Genomic DNA, 15,198 nt, shown 5'->3' with positions numbered 1-15,198 from the left:
AAGTGTTGATTAGTTAATCACCCAGATGTTTCCCTGCTAGACTTTGTGCTAAGCTAAGCGAACTGAAGTAATGCAAAAAATGTCCTTTGTTCAATTTCTGATCAAGAACACAAATGAGTCCCCAAACTGTTAATTCAGTATTCACCGCTGAATAAAGGAGAAACCTTTAACATGAACTCTGGCCAGTATGAAATGTTTCACACGCCACTACTACACACTATTTTTTCCCTTTTCCCTACTGTGTTAAACATAACACAGTAGTGAAAGGAAAAACATTTAAGTACTTAAGTAATCCACATAACAACATAAATATAGTATATTTAAATTGACTGTGATGCATTTCAAGCAGGTGAACTTCGTTCGGCACAGTCTGCAATGCCTTATTGCAGCTCTTCCAGGTATGTTAAACTTGTCCCCAGTAGCCTGGTCAGAATGTCCTTGAATGAGAAAAAATTAAATTGAAAGTGCAGTCCTTGAAGTGCACGAGTAAATAATAATAATAAATAAATAAATAAAACTTCCATGTAAAACATTATATTCACACCATTCAATAAACCCATTAAACACAAATTATTTCTATGTTCTGAGTTCAGTACACAGGTGTATAGAAACTGTTCCTGAGTCTGTTTTTATATTTTTAATGCTCTGTAATGTCTGCCTGTTGTCCAGGATGGAAAGGATCTCCGATGATGGAAGAAACTGTTCAATACATTTTAAGAGCGTCACAATTAATAATGACGGAGTTTGATACAACAGTTATCCATCATCGCTGCAGAAAAGTGGATCCAAAGAACTACATTAAGGCTTAAATATGACAGATTTGAGAAAAATAAGGTGCATGTTCCAGTTTAGTGTAATGCTGTTCACTGAAAACAAGCACATTTTACCACATGAAGGTAAAAAATCTAAAACATTTTATGATTTTTGGTTGTGCTTTTAAAGACATACTTATAGATGTTATTATACTTTTAATGCCATGGAACATAAATGTTTAAATGAGGCGCAGTTCTTTTTACTGGACATTTTATATGAATTATTTTTTGTTGATTACATGATATACTTGAAGTAAGTTTGCCAGGAAACATTTTATTTGTGCCTTTTGTGATGAAAGTATGAATGTATGCATGTTAGTTCAACCAATTTCTACATATCTCACATTTGAATGTTTTAAAGGTCCCATATTATACACTTTATTCCCAATCTGAGACCATTCATTAATATCTAAATGAAATATTTCCGCCATGGTATGGACAAATCGACCCTCAGTTTGAGTGCAGCGGCTTCTCTTCACCTCCCTCTTTTTAGCAGCTTCAGAAATGTGCCGTTTATGGTGGGCGGAACCCTGGTGGAGCAGCTCAGCTGTTGGCTCCGCCCATCGCATCGCCCGTCATGAGGTGATTGACAGGTTAGGCCTTAGCGGTTACTAGACGCTGATTACAGCGTAGTGAAGGATAAACAAACGCCGGAACACCGGAACCCATTCCTGAAGCCCTCATTCCCGACCCAAACCGAAACGCACGGACAACACAGCCAGCTACGCTCACCAATCTGATGCACAATGGCACCGGATACAAACAGTAGAAACAGTGACTTGGCTACATTTACAACAGTGCTAATATATTTTCAAGCTATCAGACTAATAAGGCCGAAACGATAAAATAACTGCCAGCTCTTACCTGCCAGCTGTGTCACGGACAGTTGGTATTGAACCTGGCTTCAGCTTCAAACGGTTGGCGAAGCCTGCTTTCCATGCCCCCATGTTGTGGAAACAGTCCTCTTTGAAATGCTGGCCACAGACATGCAAAACCTTTGGAAGTTTTCCGGGTACATTTCCTCCAAAAATAAAATTAATCCACTCAGTCCTCGTGGGTTCAGTGGATGGAAGTAAAAAAACGTTTTCGTGTTCATTTATGCAGCCACAAACAGAACAGTGCTTCTGTCGCTTAGCCATGTCCGCTAACGAGGGTTGCCGAAAAGGATAAACACTGGGCGCTAGGTGATTTTTAGAGGGCGGGCTTTGAGAGCCGGTAAGCGGGTCCATCGCTCTGTGGGGAGTGGTTATTGTCCCTTATGACGTCTTAACGTACACGCTTTCAAACTCGCTCACTTCAGCGTTTACTTCCCTAGAGGTGGAGCAGGGGGGAGAGAGAGCGCCTGAAAGAGTTTCACACTTACGGGTCTCCTACACATGCGGGGGGACCAGTATGACTGTTCCAAAACCATTAAAAAGTGAATTTTGCATAATATGGGACCTTTAATGTTTATTACCCAGAAAATATCTTAGTATGAAATAAATATTCAGGTTATTTATTTGTTTATTTATTTAGTTATTTGTTTATTTTGGTCTGAGCACGGAAGGCAGTGTGAGGGATGTTGAAACCCTAGTGTTTATTCTTCTTCTCACAAATTAATTGCTCTTTGTGTAATTTTGCCTGAACAGGCCTCCAATCAGCAGCTCCTATTTTTGAAGCCACTGCATCTCATCAGTCTTAATGAAATTTGAATATTCTACATACTGCGGTGAACCAAAAAGCATCTAGCAAAAGCTTAAACCCAACAGGAACAGGAGATTGGGATTTCGGGTCAAATCATTTTGGTGTTTTACTCAAATTGAAACGAACGGCTCATCGAGATTTTATTGTACTGCCACTAAAATTGCTCAGTATGTTCAGAAGGTATGAGTGATTAAAAGTAATTGAAAACTTTCTCAAAGGAGTTAGTGTATAGCCGGGCGGGGCCTCAAAGTTTGATGTCTCGCCATGGAAAATGAAATTTTCACACTCACTCATAAAACAAGATACCTGCACCGAATTTCACAGGTACGATGTCAGTCCCATCCTGGACACATCTACATGTCAACAATTGGATTACAAAATGGTTTTTCATACTCCAGGCTCATGCTTCTAAATGAGTAACCCCATAAACTTGATAGTGCTTCACAATATGTCAAACCCTTTTGTGATACCAAAATAAAAAAAAAACTCAAGTTCCTTGGCCAAATGTAACCATGGTGAATACTTGTCCGATGCCAGGAAACAGGAAGTCCTTGTAACTGACCCATTGTACCGTTGATCCTCACCAAACCCGGCAGGGGGGATAGCAGTCAGGCCTGGAACTGAATCAAATTTACATAAGCTGGAAAAGTTGTAATATGGCTCCACAGTGTCCCCTACAAACATTTAATTGATCATCCCCACCCATTACATTGACCGACATGGATGAAACTCAGCACATAGATGGAACATCCCAGGATATACAAAAAAGCCTCTTCAACCTATAGGTAAATTAAACAGAAAATCAGCCATCTAGAAAAAAAGTATAATTTTCAGGGTCATTTTTGCCCTGTTCTTTGCATTGCACTTTAACAAACTCCTCCTACAGATGACAGTTAGATCAAGTATTTATAAAAGTCAAGAAACAAATTAACGCTGCGATGTCATAGAGATTAAAGACATTATAAATGTCAAGAAACAACATAAACCCACCATGAATTAGAGACCAAAAGATTAACTGACTACAAGAAATAACATAAAGCCACCATGACAAAAGGATCAATTGCTTCATAAATGTCAAGGAACCACATAAAGCCACCATGACAAAGGGATGTACTAAAGCACTATCTCTTCCTTCTTGGAAATTATGAACGGGCAGAAGCTTCAGAAATGTTCCTAGACAGACATCTTTCAAACTGAAGAGTTGTTGACTTCCAATTAATTTTATCTCAAAATAAATACCCATTGGGCCCAATGTTTTGTTAATTCAATTTTCCTCCTACAAGCCATACATGTGAACAAGGACAGCCACCTTGCTTGTTGTTAAACTGTTCATTGAATATTTTCACAGGTGTACACCTGTTTCTAATATTTCCTTCATATCTTATCAAATTAAAGAGAAATCAATGGGAAGTTCACAACAATATCTGTGTTCATCTGAGGTTTTCTCACTTTACAACTTGGTGAGGACCAGATGATGTTTCCACACATAAAACTTTGGAATTGTTTATTTTTTCATTTGACTGCATGCTCTTAAGCATTAGCTTGCTTGTTTTTAGTTTTTTTCTCTGCCTTCTTCCCCAGTGATGTCACCTTGAACCATCAAAGGTAGTTTAGTTGATCAGCTTAATCTTTCTTTTTAATTGCATTTATAAAATATTTCCACAACCACATTTTTTCTATAGTTTTTTTGGATTCTTTTTTTTTTTTCTCTCTCAAAGGGTTCATGGGAAAGCCCGGTGTTTGGAGTGCATCTAAGCCTCACTAGTGGTGCTTCAAGGTGGCAGGGAGTGAAATTTTATGTAAAAAATAAATCACATAGATGCACTGAAACGAAGACTAAAAAAGGCAAGCACTGACCTTTACTGTGAAATGGAATAGGCCATTTGTTTGTGACATAAATATTGCTGTTCTGGATGGGATTTTTAAAGTAAAATGTTTTTAAATCTTGTTAAGTCTACAGTTAAGTTGTGTATACAAGTACATTTACAGACTGTTTACATTTATTCGTGTATACATACTATTTTATTTTCTTATATCTGCATTTGTTTATGTATGCAGATGAGCATGTAGATTTGTATCCATATGTTTCCACAACATTCAAATGCTGGAATTTGTGCACTTTATGCAATAAAATGGTTCACATACAAGGAAATCATACAGGTGGTGTTGTTCCTGCACCTCCTACGGTGCCCATTCAGTCAGCTAAATGTGTCATGGGGTGGTTGGCTGAGCTGGGAATTTTTGAAATGGAATCTTTCAGATTGATTGCTTTCAGCTGCAGGTTGAGTATGGACAGGATTCCCCAAGTTTGGATCTTTTCTCATACACCTGACTTGCATGTGGTAATCAGGAGGCGGTGTTTATCAAGCTGCAGGCTGCAGCATTTTGTTGCCACATCGCCTTTTCTCCTGCTCTGCCTGAAACTGCTCCTGGACATCTGCTGTCGGCCAGACTTTGTTGCCTTGGCACTCTCTGTCCTGCCTGCCATTTCTGCCCACACCAGTCTACGCCTGCTTCTGCCTGTCTTCACCTGTCTTCACCTGCCCTGACTGCCACCACTTCCAGGACAGATTCTATTTGCTTTGTTCTGTTCTGACTGTTGTGGCTCTTTTCTTTGGCTTTATTAACTTTGACACTCCTTCTCAACAGAATCAAACACGCAGTGAAGACGTTCACCCTGCCAGCTGGGTTAATTAAAATTTTCCTTTTTTGCATTAACAGTGGTTAGTGTCTGCTCCTTGGGTCAGCCATTCACAGACGTTTCCCCCTGTACCCAGTACATCTCCTGGCAGGGGGCAGCGGCTGAAAAGGGAACTTCCCTCTGGAGTGAGCCTCTGGTGGCATTAGGCACCCCCGCTCACTGGGAGGTCCCCCAAGGCAAGACAGGCCAGGATCAGCCGTTCCCCACGACCGGGTCATACAGCAACCGCAGCCAATGAGCAGCCACCGACCCCAGAAGGCACCCACCACCCACATGCCTGCCCAGGTCCCCCCACATGCGCACGTGTTCCCTACCCACCCCACATACACACCTATGTCCTTGCACACACACACCCCCAAAACACACACAGTATAAACATACACACAACCTTCCAATCCCACTCCCCAGCTCCCCCCACCATGCCTGGTGGGACACGTCCCTGGCTGACCAGAGGATGGCGAGCCCCAAATCGCCAAAGCCCCCTCATCAGCGCAGCCATCATGGGTCCCAAACCCCGGGGCAACCACCTCCCTCTGCCCACGCCCAGTGGCGCCCCAGGGAACAGGGGTGTGAGAGGTCCACCCAGCCCACCCCAGAATAACCTGGCCACCCGGCCCAGGGCCGACACCCACAGAAACCAGGTACCACCAGTGGCCTCAACCCCTGTCACAAGGCAACCCCAACTGCTGGCCCCCAGAAGACTGGACCCAGAGCTGCCCCCACCGCAGAGCCGCCCGGCCCCGCACCACGGGAAACTACCAAGAACTGGCAACCACCAGTCACTCCTGGCCATTTTCCAACCCCCAAAATGACGAGGTCACAGTCCTCCACCTACACTAAGTGATGGAATTAAGCACAGGGGACCAGAGGGAATGAGACTTAGCTAACTGGTCGTTTGAGGAGGCGACATTGTCTCACTACTGATGTGGTCTAGTAAGAGGTTCCTAAACTTCTCAATACACAGATTATTTTTGGTTTTTCCAGTTCACAAGGATAGTTTTCTTTGCGATGCATAATGCTGTGCGTATCATGTGTGCAGAGTTAATTGCCATATTAATGTCACCCAAGTGACATAGTAGACATAGTGCGGGGATTGTAGGAATATTACATTTAAACCATGTTGACATGTCCACACATACCTGAAGCCAGAACCTGCGGACAGGTGTGCAGGACCACAAGGCATGGAGATAGTTGTCAGGTGTGTTTTCATTGCAGTGTGTGCAGATGTTTGATTGTGACAGACCCATCCTGAACATCCTTTGTCCTGTATAATGAGTTCTATGCAGAATTTTGAATTGTATTAGTTGCATATTTGAATTCTTAGTCATTTTAAAGGTGTTTAAACATATTTGTGACCATTTATCTTTATTAAAGTTACTGGATAAGTCACCCTCCCATTTTGAAGTTGGAAGACAGATTGAGTCTTCTAGTTTAGATAATAGTCTATATGTTTTTGATAATAGCTTTGGGGCATTGAGATTCATGAATTCTGCCACCCTAATAGGTAGCTCTAAGTTTAATTGATTAATGGTATATTTTTTACATATTTAAGCTGGTGGTACTCTAAAAATTTTGTGCTGTTGATTCTATATTGTAAAGTGAGAATACTAAATGACAAGAAGTTTCCATTTTTCTGTTACATTAATTACATTATATTTTAAACAAAAAATCAGATGTCATGCACTCTTCCAGACTCCTTGACTTATAAAGAAAACTCCCATTGTTCACATTAAACATCCTATATAAATCTTCCATAAAAATGAACTCAGCTGTGAGCCTTGTGGTAGTTGGTGATTAAACAAAATGAACATGTCCCCAACAGGATGGACAAACCTGACAGAATAGGATCAGTTTTTTTATTTAGGTTGATATTTGGTGTCCCAGGGTCATTAAACATTTTTACAAGCTAAAATCAGGCCATTGGTTAGAAATGTGTGTCCCCATTTATAATCTCCTGTTCACTGGTTAAATTACATCCTCATGTTGCTCAAAACAAAAAAGGTGTGTGTGTGTGTGTGTGTGTGTGAGTGTGTGTGTGTGTGTGTGTGTGTGTGTATGTGTGTGATGAAAACTTCTGCTTTTACTATCAATCTCTTGAGACCAGGCGTTACTCGAACACCAATCAGATAAGGATACATCAGAGTGAAGAAATGTTTCGGTCAAAAGATGAAACAGCAAAAGAAAAAGAAAAAAATAACAGGTTGTTGCGAAGTTTAGACACAGTGAGCGGATCTTCACTGCTAACTGAAGAGAACAGCAACGAGCAGGTACAACTTGCTATCATGTTTTTTTGTTTTGCTTTTTTTAAAGATGCAATATGACACATGTTATAATGTAGAATGATAGTAGTATAGGTCTATGAAATACTCATAAAAGAAGAAGAAGAAAAAAAAAATAACCAAAATTTCTGGTGTTGTTGGATGACAGTGGTGACCATGCTAAACATGGTCTCTTAGAAAAATAAGAGAATATGTTCAGATTTCTTAAATCCATTAAATTATATGTTTGTAAAAAAGAAGAAAAAATAACTACAGCAAAACAATATATTTAATCCCAAACTATACCTTTTCAATAACCAGGAAGAGAGCATGTAAACATAGCAGTTAATTTCATGTGAAAAAAGTAGGGCTGTCAAATCATTTAAATTTTTAATCAACCACAGCTTTCAGTTCATTTATCATGATTAATCACAGTATGCAACTATGCCTTAAGTTTGCCTGTTTTTACTGTGTTGTATCACCAGAACGAGCCGATGCTACAAATATTTACTGTTAACTGACCTTCCCTTGGGTAAACGTCACAGGTCCAAGGGTCAGTAAATGCAGCATGTAATGTACTTGTTGTTGTTCTCTACTATGTTCTAGATCATGATTCAGAATTCATATATCATCATCATTTACCAACTATCTCCATGGTGAAAATTTAAATGCTGAAGTGTCCTTGGGAAAGACACTGAACGTCATGTCTGATGTGTCTATCGGGGTATGAATGTGTGTATGAATGTGTGTGTGAATGGGTGAATGTAGCATGTCGTATTAAGCACTTTAAGTATTTAAGCTGACTGGAGAAGCACTATATAAGTACCATTAAATTGTGCTGCACTTGCCATGAAAATGGATATAAAATTTAGAAGTGTTTCACAATTTCAATAATGAACACAAGGAAAGTGTTATAATATAAACAAGCAGCAAAAGCACATGACTGGAGAGATGCTTGGTTTGCTGACACAGTATCATGTACAGTTTTATTTATGCTTTACTTGTTCACTTATTCTAATGGCAAACAGGCTTAGGACACATGATGCAAACTTCCATGAATGTTCAGCAGCAGTACCAGAGCATTAATGTGACTACATCCATTTGTCTCTTAGATTTGTGTCACACCTTTTGTCCTAAGGCACTGATGGAAAAATCTTGTATTGACTGTATTGATGAGATAGTGACCATCTGTGAGAGACACAGCCAGTCTTTAATGATTGTGATCAGAGCTGTTTTTACAGGACAGTTTTCTTTAGTGCCCCTAGGAAGTGAATACGTTGTAAAACACATCAAAGGACTTCATCACCCGCCTGCTGTGGTTGGTCAATGTGAAACCTGACTATGGAGTCCTTCACCAGTGGACATGACAACTCTTCTCAAAGGGAATGGACTCTATAAGAATGTGTCCTGAGACTGGGCTCTAACATTATCGGCTGGCCTGTGTTTAACTTGTCTTCTGGTTGTGTTTGCACTCCTGTGATCGCAGTAAACAGCTGTGTCTTCTCATCGATCTGAGTGTCTGTCGTTCTTTGAAAGAATTTTCCTAACAGGCAAATAAAATAAAATAATAATAATAATAATAATAATAATAATAATAATATAGTATTATTACATGATTACATAATTCAGATTTCATGGTCATTATAATTAGATGTGGTGCTCAACACTGATTAAATTTAAGTCATTAAATGCATTGTTTAGAAAAAAAAAACAAAAGTGAAAAATATGCAGAATAGTTTTTTTAAAGGTGGGATTATCGTAGCCTGGGAATGTAAAAAAAGTTGCATTAATGCCAATTCTGATTGGTTTTATTATTTTTGTGTTTTTTCTGTAATGTGAATTTATATAATAAATGTCACACCTGTTGTAAGACACAAATGCTTCAGTATAAAATGCCATAGAAACATAACATTATTCCAATTCTAATGTTTTTCATGGATACTTCATAACTTGCTCAAAATGTGCTCAAAATGAATAAGAAGTATTTATTGTGTTTCTAAAATTTAACCCCTTAAAGTAAGACTAATCTTTATTTCTTCATCCAGAGCCATCACGATGGCCTCACTCTTCCTGTCTTGTGTCATCTTCTGTATTATTGGCTCAATGACCTCCATCCTTGCATTACCACCAACGGAGCCACCACTGATACATGACCATCCATTTGTTGCTATATGGAATGCTCCCACAAACCGATGCCAACGACTTCAAATCCCACTGGACACTGCCGCCTTCCAGGCAGTGACTACACCTGCAGCTGTGCCAGGTCAGTTTCTTACCATCTTTTATGAAGGCAAGCTGGGGCATTACCCCAAAGTTGGCATCGACAGGCAGAAAATCTATGAAGGTGGTGTCCCTCAAAATGGCAACCTGCCAGAGCATCTTGCCAAAGCCCAAAATCAAATAGATCACTCCATCTCACAAGATTCGTCTCCTGGGCTTGCTGTCATTGACTGGGAGTCCTGGCGACCCCTGTGGGACCAGAACTGGGGATCAAAGCGTATTTATCAGAAGTTGTCCATTATTCATGCTCTACAGATGGCTCCATTTCTGTCATCAAAGCAAATTTCTAAACTAGCAAAGGACCAATTTCAGCTGAATGGGCGACGCTTAATGGAGAAGACGATCAGCCTTGGCATCAGAGAGCGTCCGAGCCGCCGCTGGGGGTTCTACCTGTTTCCTGACTGCTTTAACTATGGATGGGATAAGCCAGACTACACAGGGAAGTGCTCCTTAAAGACCCAGAAGCAGAACAACGAGATGCTGTGGCTATGGGAACGAAGTACCGCCCTCTTTCCATCTGTTTACCTCCACCTGAGCCTGAGGAACTCACCCCGCGCTGCACTCTTTGTTCGCAATCGTGTCCAGGAGGCTCTGAGGGTGGCAGCACTGCCGAAGCGTCCCTATACAGTTCCGATCTTTGTCTATACCAGGGTGCTGTACCGGGATCAAACTGAAATGTTTGAGAGCCAGGTGAGTTTTCTTTTTCTTACAATTTAATTAACTTAGTGCCCACTCACCTGCAAATTCATGTTTAAGTGGGCTTAGTTTGAACAAGAAGTAAGATGTTTCCTGGTTTGAACTTTAGTTAGGACAGTGTTTCTCAGTCCAGGTCCTCAGGACCCCCTGCCCTGCATGTTTTAGAAGGAACCCTACTTTAGCCCACCTGAATTAAATGAATGGCTCGTTACCAGACTGCAAAGAACTTGATGAGGAAGTTCATAAATTTGAAAGGTGTGGTGGAGTAGGAACACATCTAAGACATGCAGGGCAGGGGGTCCTGAGGACCTGGATTGAGAAACACTGTGTAAGGCCTTCCTGTGTTGAGTTGACATGTTTTGTCCAAACACACATCGGCTTTCTCTATGCTTCCTAAATTGATCAGTGTCTATAAAACTGGAGTGAGTATGAATGGTGATTTTTCTTCCTGGGCTACAGTCCTGCCTAGGGTGGGCCCTGCTTCTCGCATTGTTGGGGATAACCCCCCTTCTTTGTGGGTTTAGATAATTAATGGATGGATGATAGAGTAAGCTTAAATGATTCTTTGTCTAGTATAGCTCTTTGATTGACTAGTGATCTGTCCCGGTTGTACCCCACCTATTGTCCCGGTTGTACCTGGGATACATTCCTGTCCACCAACTACCCTCAACTGGAGTGAGTATTGAAAATTAATTGACTGACAAGGGGAATTAGTCTGCTGAATATCAAGATTATTGTTACTTTCCAAAGCAGCAAGATTTTCATGAGATTACGAGTATGTCCATCTTGAAGGGCTACAAGCTATTTATTTGAAGTTTAAAGGTAAAGATTCACTGCAGAACTTAGCCCTCTATCAACACCTAATTCAGCATCCATCTTACATCCTCCCTGCACTGTGAGATCTCTCCAGCCAGTAAAAGACTCTTGCCTTATCTCTTGCTTTGTCCTTTTCTTTCTTTCTTTTTCTGTCCTTCTCAGATAATGGCCTTTTGTGTTTCTTTGCTCATTAAGCTCCAGTGCACATTCAAAACGGCTGGTGTGTTAACAGCTGCTTGCTAGCATGTGACATGGTGTGAAAAGCAAAACTCGAAGGTCATGTCCACGGAGACAAAGTTGTATTATGTGGTTTCTCAGCTCTGGAAATGCACATAATAAATGTCAAAGTACCGTTAAACGAGTCTGGAACAGAGTTTAAGGTCGGAAAGTTATGTAATGCATCTTAAGAAGTTCTGACATTTCAGTAGTCACTATCTTACACTGGTAAGTACGAATTGAATTTAACTTTGGTGACAATATTCCATGATGGCCTCTATTTATTAAATAGGTGTTAAGCAGCATACATTACAGGTTAAAGCTCATTCATGACTAATGTGGGTTGAAATGTAAAGAATAAATTTAAGCAAATATTTATTAAGATGTTGACTATGGTACTGTGGAAAATGGCTTTAACCAGTAAAGTCTGAAACAAGCACACGTATGTATTTGCTAACTGGTTCTGTGTTCTTTTGCTGTTTCAGGCTGATCTTATCAGCACAGTTGGAGAGTCTGCGGCTCTGGGAGCCTCTGGGATTGTAATGTGGGGAGGCATCAAAGACTACAATAGCAAGGTAACCACATCACTCTGATTTTTAGTAGCTGTAGTGGTCTGATCTGCGTCATTAGAGGGTAATGTCATTTTCACAGAATTCACAGAAAATTTTAATTATTTTAAAGCCTGAAAACAGGAAGACAAATGACAAGGCATTAATCAGCAAACAATTTGCCTGCCTTTAGTTCCTCTCTGAAGATGAACTGACTGACTGACTGAGTGACTTAGGTGTTTGTTATCTTTGCTAACAGATGTGCAAAAGCTATTACAACAAATTCCTTCTGATTTAATGTTAAATTTAACACATAATTGGACATATTTTAATCAATTTAGATAAGTTTAATTCAAAAGTTTGTTTGACAAATCCACGTATTCAGTTTCTCAAAAAATACAGACATTAAACTAGGACTTTGAAATGTAACGGCATAGTAATTGATTCAAATTTTATGAAAAGAACAACATCAACACACCACATTACATAAAGGGACTGCATTTACAATGAAGACACATTCCCAATGCATTCATTTTAATTGCATTTATAACACAGGGACAAAACAAAAGCAAAGGAAATTATTTTTGAATGATTATTTCTTTGTTTTAACAATGCTTCTAGGCAACTAATCATATTCTGTTTCATCACCTATTCATTCACCTTTAAATAAGAAAAATACATTTGTGGGTTGAGCAGCAGATTTGAGTATGTGGATTGTGGCCATGAAAACCCACATACTCATCGCTGATGTTCATCCCCAAAATGCATTTTTCTCACCAATATGAGAATTTAAAAGGAAAAAACAAACAGGCTTTTCAGCAGTATAAAATTTACTGCCAAAAAGCTTTGTTACGACACGGATATAATCCACCAAACGCTAGTTTACAGTCTTTTTGTGCTAATTATTTAAAGGTATACTATGTTGTAAATACACGGATTGTAAACTTGGCCCTCATTGCAAAATAAAACTGCATTGGTAGTAAAAAGAAAATATGCTCCTTAATTGCATAAGCTGCTCATTTTGGGAAAGCTTGCTAACGTTTCTCAGAAGGAAATATAGTTTTTTGTATTGTTTGTGCATTTCTACTTACAGCATTTGTCCTAGTTTGAAATCAGAAATAAGTTTTCAAATGCAGTAGGAAACAAGGAAGGGATAGACTGTAGACATAATTTACTGATCAGTCCACATTTCTAAGCTGCAAAAAAGTTTGCAGCTTAGAAATGTCCAAACACAGAAAATAAAAAGTTTTTTTTTTATGAGTTTGTCATGCTATTTTGCTGTAAAGTGAAACTATTCACTTCTCCATCAACATGTCAAGCCAAATCACTATATCTCCCTGTTTAAAATGTACTGGGAAATGCAGTTCCCCTGCAAACCACTATAAGCTCCACACCTGCTTTTAGCCTAAATGCAGCATATCCTCTCGACCAGTCAGAATTCAGTGAGCCCTGTCTGCAGTCCAACCACAGTTTATGTTCATTCAGTTGTCAAAATGAGTGCTTTAAACTGTGGTAACGATGTAAAGCTGCTGCTAAAGGTTTTTTTTTTTGTGGTCTAGGTATAAAATCTAATTTTCCTGAAAACTATTAAAATGGAATTATAGCATTTTGGAAAAGAACTCTTCATTTCTTACTAGCAGTATCTGCATCTGAGTTTAGTGTCTGTAAAAGCTGGCTAGAAAGATTCACATTTTTGTTTTAACCCAAAGTAGAACTGTTATTTTAACCGTAGATGCTCAAAATTTTTCAGTTGGTTTAAATAAAAAATCTTTTTTTTATCCTACTACAATGTTTGTCTAAATAATTTATTAAGGTTTTTAAAAAACCTCCTTTGTAGACTCAAAAGTTAAAGATCAGTGATGAATATTTATTTACTGTCCAATCCTGCGTGGTTTACCTTGTCTCATTGGATTTCTTCTTAGATCACCTCATCTCCATTTTGATACTGAAACCATCTGTGGAGAACAATAAAGAAGGGATTTTTGTTTTGGAGAACCCACTCCCTGCTAACCCTTCCTTCTCCTTGCAGACTTCCTGCCAGTCTCTATCTGAGTACCTGACCTCCACTTTAAATCAGTACATTGCTAATGTGACGGCGGCCACCATGCTCTGCAGCGAGGTCTTATGCCAGGGAAAGGGACGCTGCATCAGAAAGGACTACAACTCCCCCCACTAACTACACCTGAACCCCACCTACTTCCGCATCCTTAAAGAAGGCAGGAAGTACGTGGCTGTTGGTCTTCCATCTGGTGCTGACCTCAACTCCTGGGCTGAAAAATTTACCTGTCAGTGCTACGCTGGGTGGAACTGTTCTCCCAAGCTGCTGCATCCAACTAAAATCAAAGTCATCAAGGTTTAATTCATGTGGAAAGTAAAATGTCTCTGAAATTTAATGACATTTTCTTTAGTGCTTCTTTGAAAAAGCATGAAATTGCTAATGTTTGTGTATTTTCAAAAGATGAAGACATCAGGCAAAAATAATAAATTGTTTCCTGAAGCCAGTTATCATTTTCTTTTATTCTTTCAGGCTCAACTGAAAAAACATCTGAGAATTACAAAACAGGAAAACAGCCAAATTTAGCCAATCTGCCACTTTAGTTGCAAACAATTGTTTGAAGGGGGATAAGAATTAGTAACAACTGCAAATGAAGGGTTTGGTGTGGCACTGAAGGGGAATGGATGGTGCAGCAGTCGTTGAAAAGCACTTCTTAAAAAGAAAGAAAATTAGTTATTAGTTTGTTCCTGCATCAAAGTTGATTGATTTATCAAATTTCATTCATGTTATTCTCTGTTAAGTATCTGTTTTCTTTATTGTCCTTTATAACAAACAGGCCAAGTGTAGCAAGCTCCAGCAAATAAACTGAACTGGACCTAAATTTAATTGGATCAACGATTAATTAAATTTTAAATCACGCATGTTCTGAACATCCAACAGGCTCAGGCTTATGTGTGAACTCCAATATATTTATCCTGCACAAAAGCTCAGGTAAGGTGATTACTTGACAATAACTTTTAATGATCCAAGATCAGATCTACAGTATATACAACTTAACTGTAGACTTAACAAGATTTAAAAACATTTTACTTTAAAAATCCCATCCAGAACAGCAATATTTATGTCACAAACAAATGGCCTATTCCATTTCACAGTAAAGGTCAGTGCTTGCCTTTTTTAGTCTTCGTTTCAG

The 15,198-nt window shown here is 39.3% G+C and overlaps 1 protein-coding gene across 1 annotated transcript; it reads left to right on the top strand.

Annotated features, from left to right (window-relative positions):
- The first annotated feature begins 7,404 nt into the window (after positions 1 to 7,404).
- On the top strand, positions 7,405 to 14,515 carry spam1 (sperm adhesion molecule 1). The gene is made up of 4 exons (XM_041996262.1): positions 7,405 to 7,463; positions 9,500 to 10,424; positions 11,948 to 12,037; positions 14,040 to 14,515. The coding sequence occupies exons 2-4, from the start codon at positions 9,510 to 9,512 to the stop codon at positions 14,184 to 14,186; spliced, it is 1,152 nt and encodes a 383-aa protein (XP_041852196.1). The 5' UTR covers positions 7,405 to 7,463; positions 9,500 to 9,509; the 3' UTR covers positions 14,187 to 14,515.
- Positions 14,516 to 15,198: the final 683 nt, after the last annotated feature.

The sequence above is a fragment of the Melanotaenia boesemani genome, chromosome 10, assembly GCF_017639745.1.
Source record: "Melanotaenia boesemani isolate fMelBoe1 chromosome 10, fMelBoe1.pri, whole genome shotgun sequence".
NCBI classification, from domain to species: domain Eukaryota; kingdom Metazoa; phylum Chordata; class Actinopteri; order Atheriniformes; family Melanotaeniidae; genus Melanotaenia; species Melanotaenia boesemani.
This window is presented reverse-complemented; position numbering and strand designations above follow the sequence as displayed.

Excerpts from the sequence above, each read along its gene's own strand:
- spam1 (XM_041996262.1), top strand. The coding sequence starts at position 9,510 with ATGGCCTCACTCTTCCTGTCTTGTGTCATCTTCTGTATTATTGGCTCA. Across the intron at positions 10,425-11,947 it reads CTGAAATGTTTGAGAGCCAG|GCTGATCTTATCAGCACAGT; the intron begins GTGAGTTTTCTT and ends TTGCTGTTTCAG. Across the intron at positions 12,038-14,039 it reads TCAAAGACTACAATAGCAAG|ACTTCCTGCCAGTCTCTATC; the intron begins GTAACCACATCA and ends TTCTCCTTGCAG.